This window comes from Neophocaena asiaeorientalis, unplaced genomic scaffold (assembly GCF_003031525.2).
Source record: "Neophocaena asiaeorientalis asiaeorientalis breed wild unplaced genomic scaffold, Neophocaena_asiaeorientalis_V1.1 scaffold245, whole genome shotgun sequence".
In the NCBI taxonomy this organism is placed as follows: domain Eukaryota; kingdom Metazoa; phylum Chordata; class Mammalia; order Artiodactyla; family Phocoenidae; genus Neophocaena; species Neophocaena asiaeorientalis.
In genome coordinates, this window is record NW_020173953.1 from 2,426,271 (window position 1) to 2,443,339 (window position 17,069).

The following is a 17,069-nucleotide window of genomic DNA, read 5'->3' on the forward strand; positions in this document are numbered from 1 at the left end:
GACTCAAGGAACAAATATTTTTGGAGTATCTGATGGTAAGCCCAATGTTAAGATCAACTACATTGAGTTAGAGGTTCAATATTGGATTCTGTTTCTTAGTATTTACCTATCTATCAGTCTATTTACTTGTTTATATTTGGTAGAAAGAAAGTGCTGTGAGTAAAATTAACATGTGATTTTCAGATAAGGATACTCATGTTAGGACACTTCCATTTACCAGAGTCAAGAAGGTTGTAGTCATAGAGTGAAATTCAATGGCAGATTTGAAGAGACCTTCTGAAGAACAGACATGTGGAACTTCCTCAGAAAATATGTACTCTTGTTAGCACTTACTTTCCTGATAGAGATTATAAGTAGTCATTCCTTTGGGGAGCTGGACATATTCTTCAACTCCTCATGAAATTTCTCTCATTTGCAAAATTTCACATAATGCGCTCAGCATTTTATAAAATATACTGCCCTGTGGTTTTCTTTAAGGATAAAATCTTATGATACCTTCATATTTTACTTGAGGATTTTCATAGCAACTTCAAATATATTAGCTCATTTGAAATTCTCAACAACCCCACAAAATAAGCAGAATAGATGGATTAAACTATTTATTATGTAGGAAATTGACCTCCAGACAGTATATTGATTTGTGTAAGGTCATACATATAGCCAGTAATTGGGTAGTTAAACCAAGAATCTAGCTCTTATAATGAAGATTATCATGCAGTTTTCCAAAATCAGTTGATTTATTCAACATATATTTATTCATCATTTATTGAACATGTCTTGATGGAGATAGAAAGGGAAAATAAGGGGAACTACATCTTGCATTCTATTAATCTTTGAGTCCAGAGAATATCTCTACTTTGAATACTTATTATCCTGTGCAATCTCTATCACTGCATTTTCCATATACTATACTTATTGTTTTTACATCTCTTTCTTGATAAAAGTGTTCAACTTCATTGTTTAGTGGCTAGCACAGTTCTTGGCACATAAAAGTTGTTTAATAAATGTTTGCTGAAGGAATTAATATTATTTCGTGCTTAAAATAAAATACACTTTTGTGAAAACTGTATAATCCCAAGGTTTTATGATGTATTTCTAAGATTAATTGCTTCACTCATACTTAATATGAGTGATATATAGAAGCTGTGATGGTGATAATTGTTAAAGCTTAAAAATATTCTGGTCATGTCAGTTCAAGACTGATATAATCCATTTTATAGATCAGCAAGGGAAATTAAGTGACTAGTCTAAGGCTAATCTATTGACAGATGAGACTGTTAAAAATGTAATCTATCATAATAGTTGGCATTTATTGAGCACTCATATGTCAGGTGCTATTTCAAATATTTTGAAAACGTTTAATCTTCACCATGACTTCTACTCCTTTATGGATGAAGAATTGACAAGGTTAAATATTGCCCCCAAACTAGTGTGGGAAAGCCAAGATTCAAATGCAGGAAGTTGGTGTTAGAGTTTATGCTCTCAACCACAAAGCTGAACTGCTTCTAAACCAACTATTTGTCTGATGATTTAATGATTATAATAATAAGTCAACAATGGTCAATATCCATTGATGATTAACTACATGCCAGGCACTATAAGCATTTTACAAATTGTCTCCTTTAATTACTGAAGTTAAACCTTTGAGGTAGGTATTGTCCCCATTTTACAGACAGAGAAATTGAGGCTTGGAGATATAGGAAACAACTTTAATAACTTGCCTAAAGTTATGTAGCCAGTAAAGCAAGGAATGAAGATTCCATCTCAGGATTAAAATTTAGATTTCAGAGCTCATGCCCTTAACCACTATGCTATGGGGACCTGGACCTTTTTAGCAGTGCAATATGCCTTTTTGAAACACTTTGGTATATATATTCACTAACTGGCTGATTGATTTGATAGAGAAGTGTGAGGAGAGGAATTCCAATGATCTAACTTTTCCATAAACTTAACGTAGAGACTAAGATTTTAATTTTCTTTGTCAAGGCTGTCTCTACACTGGGCCAGGTAATAACAAGATTCAAAACTATAGGCCTGACCAGTGCTTTCCAAATTCAAGGAAAAAAACACATTTATTCTTAAACTATGCTTCCCCTTGTCATAAAGTGTTTTCTTAAATTGAGGAGATATTTAAGTATTTTATAGCACAAATGAACTACCACTGAATTTCCTCCCCTTTTCAGTTTTATGCTGGAGGCCTGCTTACCAAACAGCAACTCTGAAGTCATTTTAGGTAAATGTAAAAAAAAAAAAAAAAAAAAAATGGCTTGTGTTTCAAATATGTTTGTGTTCACATTTTATTTGCATCTAAAGCCTGGAAGAGACCACAGTGCTCAACGCCTGTAAGAGAAGCTTTTTGCAACAACATGTATCATGAAACAGGCATATTGAAAGTGGGCTTCTTGCCAATGCACAATGTTTTGGTTATTACAATGATGTGCAATAAAAGATTAACTCAGAGGACTCAGGATACTCAATCTCTGCACATTCCGAAGAAAGGATTAGCCTTTGACTGGCTTCGGGGAGATTACCTCCTTAAAATATCCTGCCTGATCAGAGTATCGTTGTATCCCTGGGGTCTTGGGTAATGCAAATAGTTTATGCTAACAGTGTGATTTATGATGAATGCCTGTTTTTGTTCACTTGGGGCTCTGGACCATGCCATATCAGTTTGACCTCTGGAGTGGCTGGAGACCAACTAAAGTCAGCTGTGTAGGTGCTCTATGCCTATGTGACTGACCATCCCCCCCACACACATAAAATCCCTGGACACCAAGGCTCAGATGAGCTTCCCTGTTGGCAACACTTCATCATGTTGTCACACATCTTTGCTGTGAGAATAAAGCACTCTCAATGCAACTGTCGTGGGAGAGGACCACTAGAAGCTCATGCATGGTTTCTTCTGGACTCGGTCCTTTGTGAGTTTTTCCTTTGCTGATTTTAATTTGTATCCTTTTACTGTAATAAACTGTAACTGTGAGTATAACATCTTTTCTGATTTCTGTGAGTCCTAGCAAATCATCAAATCTGAATGTGGCCTTGGAGACCCCAATACAAAACAATGAGATGCTATGTCACCTTAGGGATGAGGACTAAAAACATGATATGGCCCTATGGAGTCTCCACATTTATCTGCCTGCCTGGTATGTAACTGTTGTTGGAGAAAGCTAGAGGAGATAGGGAGACCTAGCCTTTGGAAATGAGCAAAAAGTATAGATTTCCCATTTTCTCTCCAAATTTAGAAACGTTCTCACTAACCTGATATGGATAGACAAGTCAGTTCTCTAGGAGGGAAATACTTTAAAATAATACCTCATCCCCCTCATTTCCTGAATTTCCTTTCTTTCATGGTGTTAACAGTTTCCTCTATTACAATGCAAATATCTCACCCACAGCATAGAGGTAACAGAAATTTGTCTCTTAGTATGAATTAGCTGGTTTCCCTCTTTTCTGAGACATGTCTATTGAAGTAATGAGGATTCTGATAAGGGTGGGAGGACTAGTGTTTTGCCTATATGAGCCCTGCTAGGGAGCAAAAGCTGGTGGGGGTGGATGCTTCTGAGGGTACAAAAGTGCTAGGAGAGGTGGTGAGCACGCAGGAAGTAGGGGAGAGCAACTAAAGAGAGAGCTGGGGTTTAGAAACAGGTTGTGGAAGGTAGCAAAGATATCACCATGTACTCACAGTCTAGAAATTCAGTAATTAGGACTGCAGCTCTGACATGTCCAGTGAGGACTGGCCCAGAAGTTGGCATATTGTGAGCCTCAATGAGTATTTGCCAGCTTTTGAGAAAGACAGGAATAGGGGAAAGAGAACTATATGTGGAGTTGGAAAACAGACCTGAGTGATGCTACTGGTCATACAAGGTCACACATGTCCCAGGGAATAAGCAACCTTGGGCTATATGTGCAAACTGAGGAATGTGTCTCTTGTAAATAAATGGATTCTGGCTTCAATAAGACAGAATAATAATTCTGCCTCTGTATTTCAGAATGTCTTTTGTTCTCCTTTGATTGACTACAAATTGGCAGAACAGCAGGTATCATCAAATAAATTCAATTCTATGTTCCTAAAGGCTTTATATATGTTATCTGATTTAATTTGTAAAGTAACACTGTAAAGTATTATTATAGAGATTTACAGATGAGCTAGGAGGTTCAGAAAGACTAAATAATTTAGGTTATTTAGTTATTTAGGGATATAGCAAAGACTAAAAACTAGGTTTTCCTTATCTGGAAAGATCTTGCTTTTTCTACTGAATCTCACTGCCTATTGTCTTTCATCACAAGGGTAACAGTGGATACTCAGGGTGGACACTCAAAGTGGTCTTCTCTGTGGATCATTATAAGAAAGACTTAGATGTAAGATAAGGGTACTGACTTAACTACTCATCATGAGTGCATTTGAAGAACTGGGAAGGCAGATGACATCGATGTTTGGCTGTTCCCATGACTCTGCAGTATTGAATCATACACAATTTTAGGTTCAAAATCAGAGAAGACTCCATCTGAGAATGGGCCACTCCATTACTCTAGTCTATCCTCAAAAGCCAATAGATCGAATTAGCCCAAATGCTGAGAGAAATTTAAACATAGAGAAAAGGAATGAAGTAGATTTTACAAAATCACTCTAAACTTCAAGAAAGTTAATTAACATTTTGGTTGATAAAACACTTTTTTTAATATCTCAAGATGTTTTCAAATAATGAGTTTCACTATTTTTGAACTCTATTGACTCAGTAACAGTTTTCTTAACTCAATTTTAACCCTGTTTTTGGTTTTTATTTTTTTGCGGTACTCGGGCCTCTCACTGTTGTGGCCTCTCCCGTTGTGGAGCACAGGCTCCAGATGTACAGGCTCAACGGCCATGGCTCACGGGCCCAGCCGCTCCACTGCATGTGGGATCTTCCTGGACTGGGGCACAAACCCGTGTCCCCTGTATCGGCAGGTGGACTCTCAACCACTGAGCCACCAGGGAAGCCCGTAACCCTGTTTTTTAAAGTCAATATTTTTTCTCTAATTAAATTTATATTTCTTAAACTTCTTCTTATTTTTAGATTTGGATGTGTTTTGACATAATACTATTCTTTGAGGATATTTTTAGTGTATGACGTTCTAAGAAATTCTTAATAGTTAAAACTTTGAAGAGGAAAATAGATAAGCAGGTGGAAAGTAAAAATACATAAGTTAGAAAAATTCCTATATTATATATTCGTATGTACATCTGTGTATGTATGCAGCACACAGAAAAATATGACTATAAAGGGCTACAGGGAAATTCCATTTGGAGAATGGTGGGATAATGTGTGTGATTTAGGAGAAAGAAATTCTATTATAGTAGGGTATTACTTAAATATTAATAGTGGTTAGTCTATGGCTAATTTTTCAAATAATATTATTACTTTAGAATAATCTATTTACTAATCATGTCCATTTCTCATTTATAGAAGCTCTCTTTGAAATTTGCAGTATTATTTCAGGCCTACATGAGTATTTTTCATTTAATATCTTGAGTCTTAGTAGACCTCAATTCATATTTATTTAGCACATTAATTCCTTTATTAAATACATATTTATTGAAGATCTGCTCTGTGCCAGTCCTTTCCTGGTGCTGGGAATAGAGCAGAACACGAAAAGACAAAATCTCCAGCTTCATGGAGTTTATGTTGTTATAGGGGATGACAACGAACAAATATAAATATGACGTATTGTCATAAGGGCTACAGAGAAAGGTAAAGCAGGTTAGGAGAGGGGGAATAACAGGAAGGGGACTTACTATATTAGGTAGCAGGTTCATAGAAGGCCTCTCCGGTGAGGTAGCATTTGAGCAAACCTGAAGAGGGGAAGGTTCTAGGCAATGGAAGCAGCAAATCCTGGAGATGCAAGAATGAATGGAATGCTGGACCTGAGATATATAGGCCCAGTGGGATTGAAACCAAAGGACTTTTTAACTTTAAGGTAGAGAAGAAAGAGTTTGAGTACAGAGGCAATTTGAGAACAAAGACCTGTTAGCACTGGGCCCAGGCTTGGGGACTTGGGGTATGCTCTCTTGACTCAATGATCAGTCCTTTGGATGCCCTTATACTTGTCCTTTAAACTTTCTGTGACTCTGTTTCTATATCCCCAAATTAGCTGCCTCTACTAGAAGCCAAAAGGAAACAGTGAACTGCAAAATGGACTCTTTGGATAAATAAAGGTCAACACTATGCTTCACAGGATCAATTTCAAGGCTCTATCTTGAAATGACGATGGGATCCGACTACTAGTGGGCAACTGAGTGCTACCACTGTTTTCGACTAATAATGTCATGCCCTAACATAGCTACTGTACCCAATTTTAGAGCAACCTGGTGAGCCACCGTCTTCTGTCCTAATAAATCCCCATTTCCTTTTTATAGTTTATTATAATAACAATAACAGCAATAATAACAGAGACCCCTCTGGTTAGATGAAAAGACAATGAGAAACTCTAGACTGAATGGGATCTCTCATCCACTGGGAACTTGGCTCTGCCATGCTTCCTGTCCACAGGACCGCTGGGCCTGATTGGGTGAGAATGGAATGGCTCTACCTCCCTCATTCAGTGGTTTGCTTCATCTCAGTCAGTATGTACAAACTGTTGTGTCAGCTCAGTATAACTGAAGGGAACAGGCACTTCTTTGCTACATTAAGCCATACTTGTGATGAATATTTAATGTTTGTTGTGAATCCACAATCTGTGTTAATATAGCTCCAAACTATAACTCTTTTAGGCATACATACCAAGCATAGGTAAAAACCTCATCCTGTGATAGAGATCTTGTTTGGGAGGTGGGCTTGGGGTATGGCCAGAAGATTTTGAATCATATTTGAACACACTGGAATTATAAATCCAGCAGGAAAAAAAAAAACCCCAAAATTAGCACCTCTTTCTCTCTCGCTCACTCGCTCCCTCTCCCTCATTTTCTCTCTCTTTCTTTAGCTTTTCTTCTTCCTTTTCAGAAGCCTAGTATTTCCCTGGGTATTCTCTACTTATTCTTATTCAAAGCAATGTTTCAAATCATCCTAAGACTCATTGGTACCAAAATACTTTCTATCATTATCTTTCAGATCTCTTTGTGTATTTTGAGTTATTTCAGGTTTAAAAAAACAGAGACCTTGAGCATGGGATCCTCCAGAACCACTTCATTTATTCTTTTTTGTCATTTGTACCTCATTTAAAGAAGGTAGAAAAAGAAGAGAAATCTCAAGTTTATTTCTATGTGCGTTGATACCTTTCAGTTACCAGTAAATTGCATCTTAAAAGCAATAGTGTTTCTCCTGATGATGGGAACAGAGAATGAAATACTATGCCAATTTAAAATGCTATTACCTGCCCACATTCCCAATATCTTTTCCTTTGGATGACACTGTTCTGGTACAGAAATCATTTTTTTTTTCCCTGCAATTTTCTTCCATCACACAGGGAGCTTCATTAGAGAAGTGCATTTGACAACAAGAGACAAATGATGTTAGTGAGAAGCTCTCTGACGAGGCAGTTTGCAATTTATCTGTTCAGCAGAGTACCTGTCTCTCCTTAGGAGGCAGGCTTGGCATCTGCTTCGAGAGTGACATATGGCTGGTATAAAGCACTGTCAGTGTCTGCAGAGGTGTACCTCCATGTACCCAGGACGGGAAGAATGTGAACACACCAACTCTATGGAAATCCAGATTTTTCCACATGCACTTCTGCTTGCTGAAATGTAGGAGAAGTGAGGAAGGCAAGCTGGTTCTGCAGAACCTTTATAGGCAGCTTGCTCCTCTCTTTCCCTCCCTCCTTCCCAAAGTCACATTCCCAGGGGCAACCCTCTCCCCACTTACCCTTGCTTTTGTTTATGCTTTGTCTCCATTTGGCTGACAGTGGTGGCTACTCCTGTTAACTATTTTATCTGAGGCCATTACTCTCAGGAAGCTGAAAATAGCAGTTTTTGATAGTAGCCATGCACAGGCTTTCAAAATTGTAGTCCCTATATATGAACCTTCAAGTTGTGAACTTTCAAAGATTCAAATGTGTGTTTCATCAACTTCAGGCGTGAGTGAAATTGCAGTTTGCCCTCCGTCTCCTATTGCTGATGATCTGTCAGCTCTACCATCTCCCACCTCCTCTCCCATCTCCAGTCAGTAACTCTTCTTGCCTGTTCACTCGATGCCAGCCTCTGTATGCCAGCTGTTGCACTGTACTACTGTACTTTTCAAGGTACTGGACTGTAAGATTAAACATGTTTCCTTTATTTTTTGTGTTTGTTTGTTTTCTATGTATTATTTCTGTGAAAAGTATTATAAATCTATTATAGTACAGTATTATATAGCCTATTGTGTTAGCTGGGTACCAAGGCAAACTTTGTTGGACTTACGAATGAATTGGACTTACTAACATGCTCTTGGAAGGGAACTCGTTCATATGTAGGGGACTTACTGTACATAAAATGTTTTCTCCTCTTCTCATACAAGTCAAGGCACAGGTTATAACACTTTTCCTCTCACTATGAAAAGCATATGAGATTCTTTTTTTTGGTACGCGGGCCTCTCACTGTTGTGGTCTCTCCCGTTGCGGAGCACAGGCTCCACACGCGCAGGCTCAGCGGCCATGGCTCACGGACCCAGCCGCTCCGTGGCATGTGGGATCTTCCCGGACTGGGGTCACGAACCCGTGTCCCCTGCATTGGCAGGCGGACTCTCAACCACTGCGCCACCAGGGAAGCCCAAGCATATGAGATTCTTAACCTAACCTCTAAGAAAGTCAAACATCATCTCAAATGATTTTATTTTAAAACTACTTACTGTCATCATGCCATCCAAAAGGCCAGTCCCAGGCCTGGGTGGGGCCTGCAGTCTCTCCATGGACCACTTCTCAATGATGGACGACACGTGAGGATTGTCAACATTAACCAGCCGAAACCCGGTCATATTTACACCACTGTACCTATAGAGTTCCAGATCTAAAGCAAATAAGTCCTGCGCAGTATTAAAAATGATAAAAGTAGAAAGAGTTAACATTTTCTGTGCTCTTTAGGCAAAAGAGAACTAATGATTGTAGAAGCAACAAATGATTAAAACAAGAATGGCAGCCATAATCACACTGGTTCTATAAAAGAACATTTCCTCTTGTTTTTCACTTGCATGCTGCCTGACAAACTCTAAGTAATCAGTTTTCATTTTCATCCTTTTTTCTTTTTTTTTTTTTGCAGTATCGTTAAAGTTGGTATAAACCAAGAACAAGAATTTAGCTGCCAATAATTAGTATGCCCTTGGGAACAGGATGTGACATTCTGAGAAGCTAGAGAATTCTGTTCCTAGGATATAGTCTTTGGGGAATTGAAAAGGATCTTTGTGTCCATTTGATTCACTGCTTTTATTTTCTAGATGAGGAAACTGTGGTTCTGAGCTGTGATGTGACTGGCCTGAGAATGATCCACTTGTCAGTGGTAGTACCACCCTTCTCCCTCAAAACTTGCTGCCCCAGGCTGCCTTGAATCTTGCAAAGGAGGTGAAGTTTGGAACTTGCATATACATTTGATGGAAAGATAACTCTTAGCAAAAAAAAAAAAAAAAAAAAAAAAAAAAAATACCATTCCCTTGCTCACTGAAAATAACCTATGTCCCATATAATGAGAGCATAAAGAATGCCTGGGGCAAATAAGTCCTGAGCAGTATTAAAAATGATAAAAGTAGAAAGAGTTAACATTTTAACAAGCTTAGAATAAGAACCAAAGTGTTCTCTTCAGAGAATAAACTGGAGCCTATGGTTGTGTTGATGTATCTTAACAGTAGTATTTGTTCCCTTTTAGATAATGTTGCAGGGAAAAAACTTGAACCCACTCTAGTATTTTCCATTACAGGTGAAGCTGAGTGTAAACCAGAAGTTTATGTTGGCTCATATTTAAAATAGACTTAAGTGATTAATTCAACTTTTTCCTGTAAAGAAATGTTAGACACTAAAACATATCATTAAAATATCTCACATTTATGAATAAACCAAACTTTCAAAATAGCATTTAACAGTTAATAAAAGAGAAAAACTTCCATAAAAATTACTTACCAATGTAACTGCTTCATGAAAGAACAATACAAAACAGTACATTATTTCTGATGATAATGGTTACTAAAGAGAAGTAGCTTCAGAAACAATCCATGATTTATATGTGCAGAAGATGCATATAGATTTATTATTTTGAATAACTCTTTTCTACATCACTAGTTCTTCCCAAGATAACTTTGGATTAGACTGTAGAACTATAAGAATGCACCTCTGAACTCGCTCATGTAAGAAAAAGTATACTGTCTTTTAAATTGTTATATTTATTTCCCTTGCACTAACTAATTTTTCCTTTAAGTTTCCTTAATACTCATGAGCAAGAGTGGTAGGAATATAAAAGCAAAGCATGGCAGAATGCAGATAAAACCAAAGGAAATTGCTTAAAGAAGCAAATTTAAAGAATAAGACCCAAGGAAGAATGATTCCTTTAGCACACTCAATGAATAGAAGGAAAGTTACTCAAGATACAGGGGGTTCAGACAGAAACTTCCAGGATGCATATTGAATCCCTTATTAATTCAACAGTACAAAAATACAGTGTGCTAAAATGGATACATTAAGCATGTGCAAAATTAGCTTGGTTTCCAAATTGTTTCTATGCAATATACAATATGGAAAATTTGAGGCCCAATTTTCAACATCTCCTTGTTAGTGGAGGTTGAGGAAAGCAAGAGTGTGAGGGCAACTGGTTTGTCCTTCCATTGAAGACCAACCTTCTTAGGTTTCTTTGTTTATATTTTTTTCAAATTTCAACGAAGCCAATTCAACTTGTGTGTACACCTGGGAAGGATAGGAAGTTCTAAGCCAGATGGCAATCTCACCTTGAGTAAGACCTACATGTTCATGGTGATGGGGAAAGGACCATATTTGTAATCATAGTATGATACTTTCCAGTTCTCAGGGTCTCCCTCAACTGTTCTGACAGAGAACCTGATCAGGATGTCAATGAAGGAGGGAAGACCACGGAAACTTTAGTTCAGGAATTTCTGCCCTGCATCCTACTCCCTAGCTCCAAGCTCAGGAGCAGTGATAATTTTGACAACTGCCCCAAAGCATTTGTCTCATGGCATCCTCTGCAACCCTTCATGCTCGTAGAAATACTTGAGTTAGGAGTGGAATTTACTACTTCTAGAAGTATGTGTATGGTAGCTGCCTCATCCTTGTTCCAAATTCTTTGATTTCCCTAACGTACTAGCCTGCCTTGCCAGTTTTATTTGGTAAAATGATACTCTTATTGAATCTCCCAAAATCTGGGTAGATTTTAGTCGACACACTTTTATAGGTTAGAAATGGAGGTTGGCTCTGTATTTTCTTCTCACATAAAAGAGTGGAGTGTATGTGTTGGGAGGGGTGTATTGTATGTGTGTGTGTGTGTGTGTGTGTGTGTGTGTGGCGAGAGCTATCACATCATTTTGATTTGTTAACTGCCTAAATCATTCTCCTTGATCTGATAATCTGTCAAAATTTAAAGTTGTATAGTTTCTTTTGAATTTCTCCAGCTTAGAGCCATGATTTTTCTTATGATGAAAAATGTTCAATGTGGAAAGCATCTCCCAAGCTCTTTATCTTGATGGTCTTCAAAACACCTGACAGGTGAACCTTGGCTAATCCAGCTATCCACTGGACACAGGTGGGGAAATCACATCAGATCAAAGAATGCCAAGATACACTTCAGTGTGCTCTCTAATGTATATAGAAAATGTAGATGATTCTTCTTTATTAATAGTTTGTACTTTGGCAGTTTCTATTTAATGAAAGCTTGACTTTAATTCCTTTCTGGGTGCACTTGCATTGATGTTAGTTAAGAAAGGAAAAAGAAAGAAAGAAAGAAAGAAAGAAAGAAAGAAAGAAAGAAAGAAAGAAAGAAAGAAAGAAAGAAAGAGAAGGAAGGAAAGAAGGAAGGAAGGAAAAAAGGAAGAAAGGAAGGAAGGAAGGAAAGAAAGAAGAAAGAAAGAAACAAAGAAAGAAAGGGAAAGAAAGAATGAAAGAAAGAAAGGAAGGAAGGAAGACACCTGCTGTTCAGCATTTCTGGATTTAGAGGGTTCTTAGGAAAGTAAAACAAATCTCCATGACAATAACTTGCCTTGACACTGGTGGCGCTGACTTAAAAATAACTGAAGATTTTTTTTATAGTGTGGAATACATTTCCACCAGATATGCTTACCAGGGTTGTGAAAAAGTAATGATAGTACTCAGTCATCATGCCCATGAACAGGATCTGCAAAAGAGAAATAAGAGATGAATCAGAAACAGAATTATAATAAGAAATCGATAATTAGTAGGTTGACTGCAATAGCTTGGAGACATAGAATAGGAAGGGGCTTTGGAAATCCATAGACCAAGTAGATCAGAAACCTGAGACAAACCAATGATTGATGTGGAGCTAGGATCCAGGCCACTGACCTCCATCCAATGCACTTTCAGTATGCTATGTTTGACCTTCATGGAAGTAATTGGTCTGACAATCAAATTTAAAATGAGTTTATGCTCAAAAAATTTTATATCTGGAGTTGTCCATAATGGCAGAGAGCTTTGCCTTTCCTACTCCCTGGGTTTCTGAGTAATCCCATGCTTAGATATATATTTTATTGATCTCCTTAGTTTTAGTACTTATCATAATGCCCCAGAGTAAAACTCATTAAATATTAAATTGGCAATACTGATATGTAGATATATTTAAATGAGGATTTATAAATATGTATATCTCAGAAACCCTTCTCTCTATCCTTTTTCCATCTTATCCCATAGAGTGAGTAGGGGAAGAGAGGATTGTTTATAGATAGAAGGATGGGGATTATTTTTATACCAAGTCTCGCTGCCTCTTAATTCTGATTCTGTTACCTAATTGGGACCCTGACAGTTCCAAACATCCTGTGTATATTGTCTTTATTTGGTGGGGAGGGGCAAAAAGGAGGTAGACAGAAAGGACAAGGGTTCTAGGTAGAGGTAGTTTCTTAAAACTGTGATTTTACTTTTGGATTCCTGAAAATGGTGTCCACTGAGAAGAAACAGTTGCAAATGCTTTGGAGATAAGATATTGTCATCAATCTTTTTTTTTTTTTTAAACATCTTTATTGGGGTATAATTGCTTTACAATGGTGTGTTAGTTTCTGCTTTATAACAAAGTGAATCAGCTATACATATACATATGTTCCCATATGTCTTCCCTCTTGCATCTCCCTCCCTCTCACTCTCCCCATCCCACCCCTCCAGGATTTCCCAAAGCCCCGAGCTAATATCCCTGTGCCTTGCGGCTGCTTCCCCCTAGCTATCTACCTTACTACGTTTGTTAGTGTGTATATGTCCATGACTCTCTCTCGCCCTGTCAAAACTCACCCTTCCCCCTCCCCATATCCTCAAGTCCATTCTCCAGTAGGTCTGCGTCTTTATTCCTGTCTTACCCCTAGGCTCTTCATGACATTTTTTTCCCTTAAATTCCATATATATGTGTTAGCATACGGTATTTGTCTTTTTCTTTCTGACTTACTTCACTCTGTATGACAGACTCTAGGTCTATCCATCTCATTACAAATAGCTCAATTTCATTTCTTTTTAAGGCTGAGTAATATTCCGTTGTGTATATGTGCCACATCTTCTTTATCCATTCGTCTGATGATGGGCGCTTAGGTTCTTTCCATCTCCGGGCTATTGTAAATAGAGCTGCAATGAACATTTTGGTACATGACTCTTTTTGAATTTTGGTTTTCTCAGGGTATATGCCCAGTAGTGGGATTGCTGGGTCATATGGTAATTCTATTTGTAGTTTTTTAAGGAACCTCCATACTGTTCTCCATAGTGGCTGAACCAATTCACATTCCCATCATCAATCTTTTAAATCAAGAGTATCACCTTCCTTGGTGCAGGCACAAAGGACTGTTTGAGTGCTGTATTTTTGGTATTTGCATAGGATTCAGAAATGAAACTTTCAAGACAGTTTCCCCCACAACTCTGATATATTCTGGATGCAAATGAGAATCCCCTCTGGAAGTTTTAAAATCAGATATTCTTAGGCTCCATCCCAGAGACATCCAGAATTAGAATTTCTGAGAGTGGAGCTTCTGTATTTCACAGCAGTGGCTGATAATCACTGCTTTATGGAAAACATGTCCATTTGCATTAAGGAACAAGGACTTTCATAACTTCAGCTGAAGAGATGGATTGAAAAGTTCTTCAGAAAAGCAACACAAGTTATTGAAGTTCTTATAAGGTGTCTAAGATATGTAAACTAGAATGATTTTACATGAAAGGGGATAAAAAATGGAGAAGGTATTTGGAGACGGCATGTAACATACACGAGCACAGATCTGACACTTCTTATGCCCTCTCTGCTAACATGGAAACCAGAGGAATATTTGGTGAAATTGTAATATCATGAAGGCAAGAAAAATGACAGGAAACTCTCTCTATGAATCATAAGCTCACAGTATGTAAGTCACTCCTATGGTGATAATAAGACCAGATGCACAAAAGGATTTTTAAAAGGGTAGGATTGCTTTAGGGCCATCAATAACATTGAAAATCATGCGTGGTGAGGTCTTATTAGCTGGTCTCTTATATCACTGGAGCATAAAGAGCTAACCTGCTGAGGTCAGTCAGGAATTCAATTTTTCATTTAGGTTGTTAGTATAATTGCAGGCAAGACTATCTCTTGAAAGGGAACTGGAAAGTTTTATGTCAAGATATAGACCTGGACACCGAGGTTTAAAATATTGTTGCTGAAAAAACACAAAGGCACCTGAGTTTCCAGCTTTTCACATGGGCTAATTTTTCTTTTTAAACTTTATTGTGGGGGCATTTGATCACCATTTGAGAGTATAGGCTTTTTTTTTTTTAAGCAACCATTCAACTAATTATTATTATTTATAATTTCTGGAAGCAAATATTCATTTGATATGTCTCTTACTTAATGTTAGAAAAGAGTCATACAGATGCAGTGAATAAATAACTAACGGACCTGCTTTTGTAGCAGAAAGAATCCTTGGACCTTCCAGATACACTTTTTATTTGATATACTAGAAAAGTCCCCGTTCTTGACTTTCCTACCTAGTGCCTGGGTCAGTGCTTCCTGGTTCTTCCCTTGAATTTCCTAGAAATGAAAATTAAGAAAAAAGTATAGTCATGGATCACTGAGCTGTCAGTTTTATGGACTCTCTAGGACACGGGTGAATGAGAAATTTTTAGATAGAAATAAAGCCAATAGCACCAAAGCTCTTTATAATGGTTTGTACACTGGTTGGGATTGGCTGCTCTGCTGTTAAATGGTAGTATACTTTATACTTTATAGCATTCACACCACGATTTTCTCTCTGCATGTTGGTATTTCAGCTAAAAGTCATTAACGGTTTAGGAAAATGTCATATCAAGATAAATGTCAGTTTTTCAAATAGTGTAATCATGATATGGGGATTTTTAAATGGTTCTTTGCAAAACTGACTTTTTCTTAACAAACACTACCTTGTTTGAATTTTTTTACTGTATTTTTCTGGATTGACCAGGAGGCACTGACTTAGGCAGTGTACACTTTACCAAGACAGTATTACTAGGAACTAGTTTTGCTCTATTTAAATCATTTTTAATGGTGCAAAACACATCACATCACACACACTAATAAGTAATAAATGTGGCTGTCAATACTATTTGTACTGATGGCACGTTCCCCTTAACCGCTTCCACCAATACTTTAATAATGGTTGTTTCCTAACAGAATTATTCTTATTAAATATCCCCTTGAAACCTTATTATTGACATAGATTGATAGACTGTAAAAACCTAGCCCTTTCAATAACATTTTATATCTATAGTAGGGATGTATTTAATACCTATTAGTCTTCTTGATTTTGGAAGACCCATAGTGTGGACTTCATTAGTGCCATTTCCAATTTTCCAATGTGATGTGATTGTATTTCCTGGCCCCTTGTGCTTGGGTGGAGCCATGCGCTGGTTTTGGCCAAGGAAGTGGGAAAGATACTGACATATGTCACCCTCCAGAGATCTCACTCACCCTGACAGGTGACTACCATGATTATCAGTGCCAGACAAGCCGTTTTTTTGTTTTTGTTTTTCTGAATAAATACAATTGTCTGTTTCGTGAATACTTCAAGGTATGTCATGACTTTCTTTTGATTACTAGAGACTTTAGGGTCAAAATTGTGGGTCCTCCATTAGCAACTACTCAGGAACTCTGTCCCTTTCTTAAAAAATATTTATGACTTTTTTTCAAATGTATTTTTCTAGGCTGCTTCAGTTCTTTGTATAATAAAGATATAACATGAATAAATTATCATGGTTGGGAGAAGCAGAATATTTTTTTTTCCATAAAGAGAGATGAACAATTCAGATCTGATATAGCTGGGTTGGGTTAGGGTAACAAAAAGGCCTCTAACAAAATACCATTCATAGTTAATCATATTCTATGTCCTTGCAGAATCAATGATAAGAACTCAAAAGTTCTTGTAGATGGTGGTGGTTCATTTTACGTGTCAACTTTACTGGGCCGAGGGGTGCCCAGATTAAACGTTATTTCTGGGTGTGTCTGTGAGGCTGTTTCCAGATGAAATAAGCTTTTGAGAGAGCAGGTGACTCTTCCCAATATGGTGGGCATCATCCAATCCACTGAGAGCTTGATTAGAATAAAGAGGCAGAGGAAGAAGGAATTCACCCCTTTTCCTTCCTGCCTGACTGCCTAAGCTGGGACTTTGGCGTTCTCCTGCCCTTTGACTGAGATTTTCACCACTGACTCTTCTGATTTTCAGGCCTATAGTTTCCGACTGTAATTACACCACAGCATTTCTGGGTCTCTAGCTTGCAAATGGCAGACTGTGGGCCTTCTCAGTCTCCATAGTTAAGTGAATCAATTCTTCATAATAAATCTCTTCATATGTATTTCCTATGGGTTTTTCTGGAGAACCCTGGTTAATACAGAGAACAATACCAAAATACTAAAAGTCCTACATACTCTGCATATGTATGACATTCCTTTCTATCTAGATAACACAATCCTTAAACGAGTGAGGGGAAGA

General features: G+C 37.6%; 1 protein-coding gene across 8 annotated transcripts in view; it reads right to left on the reverse strand.

Annotated features, from left to right (window-relative positions):
- GRIK1 (glutamate ionotropic receptor kainate type subunit 1) overlaps window positions 1–17,069 on the reverse strand; it is a 415,584-nt gene that overhangs the window by 114,032 nt on the left and 284,483 nt on the right. For all 8 annotated transcript variants that reach the window (XM_024752904.1, XM_024752902.1, XM_024752906.1 and 5 more), the window contains 2 exons: window positions 12,215–12,268; window positions 8,796–8,969 (listed from right to left, as the gene is read on the reverse strand). In XM_024752904.1, the coding sequence (XP_024608672.1) occupies window positions 8,796–8,969; window positions 12,215–12,268 (228 nt within the window). The remainder of the gene's footprint in view (window positions 1–8,795; window positions 8,970–12,214; window positions 12,269–17,069) is intronic.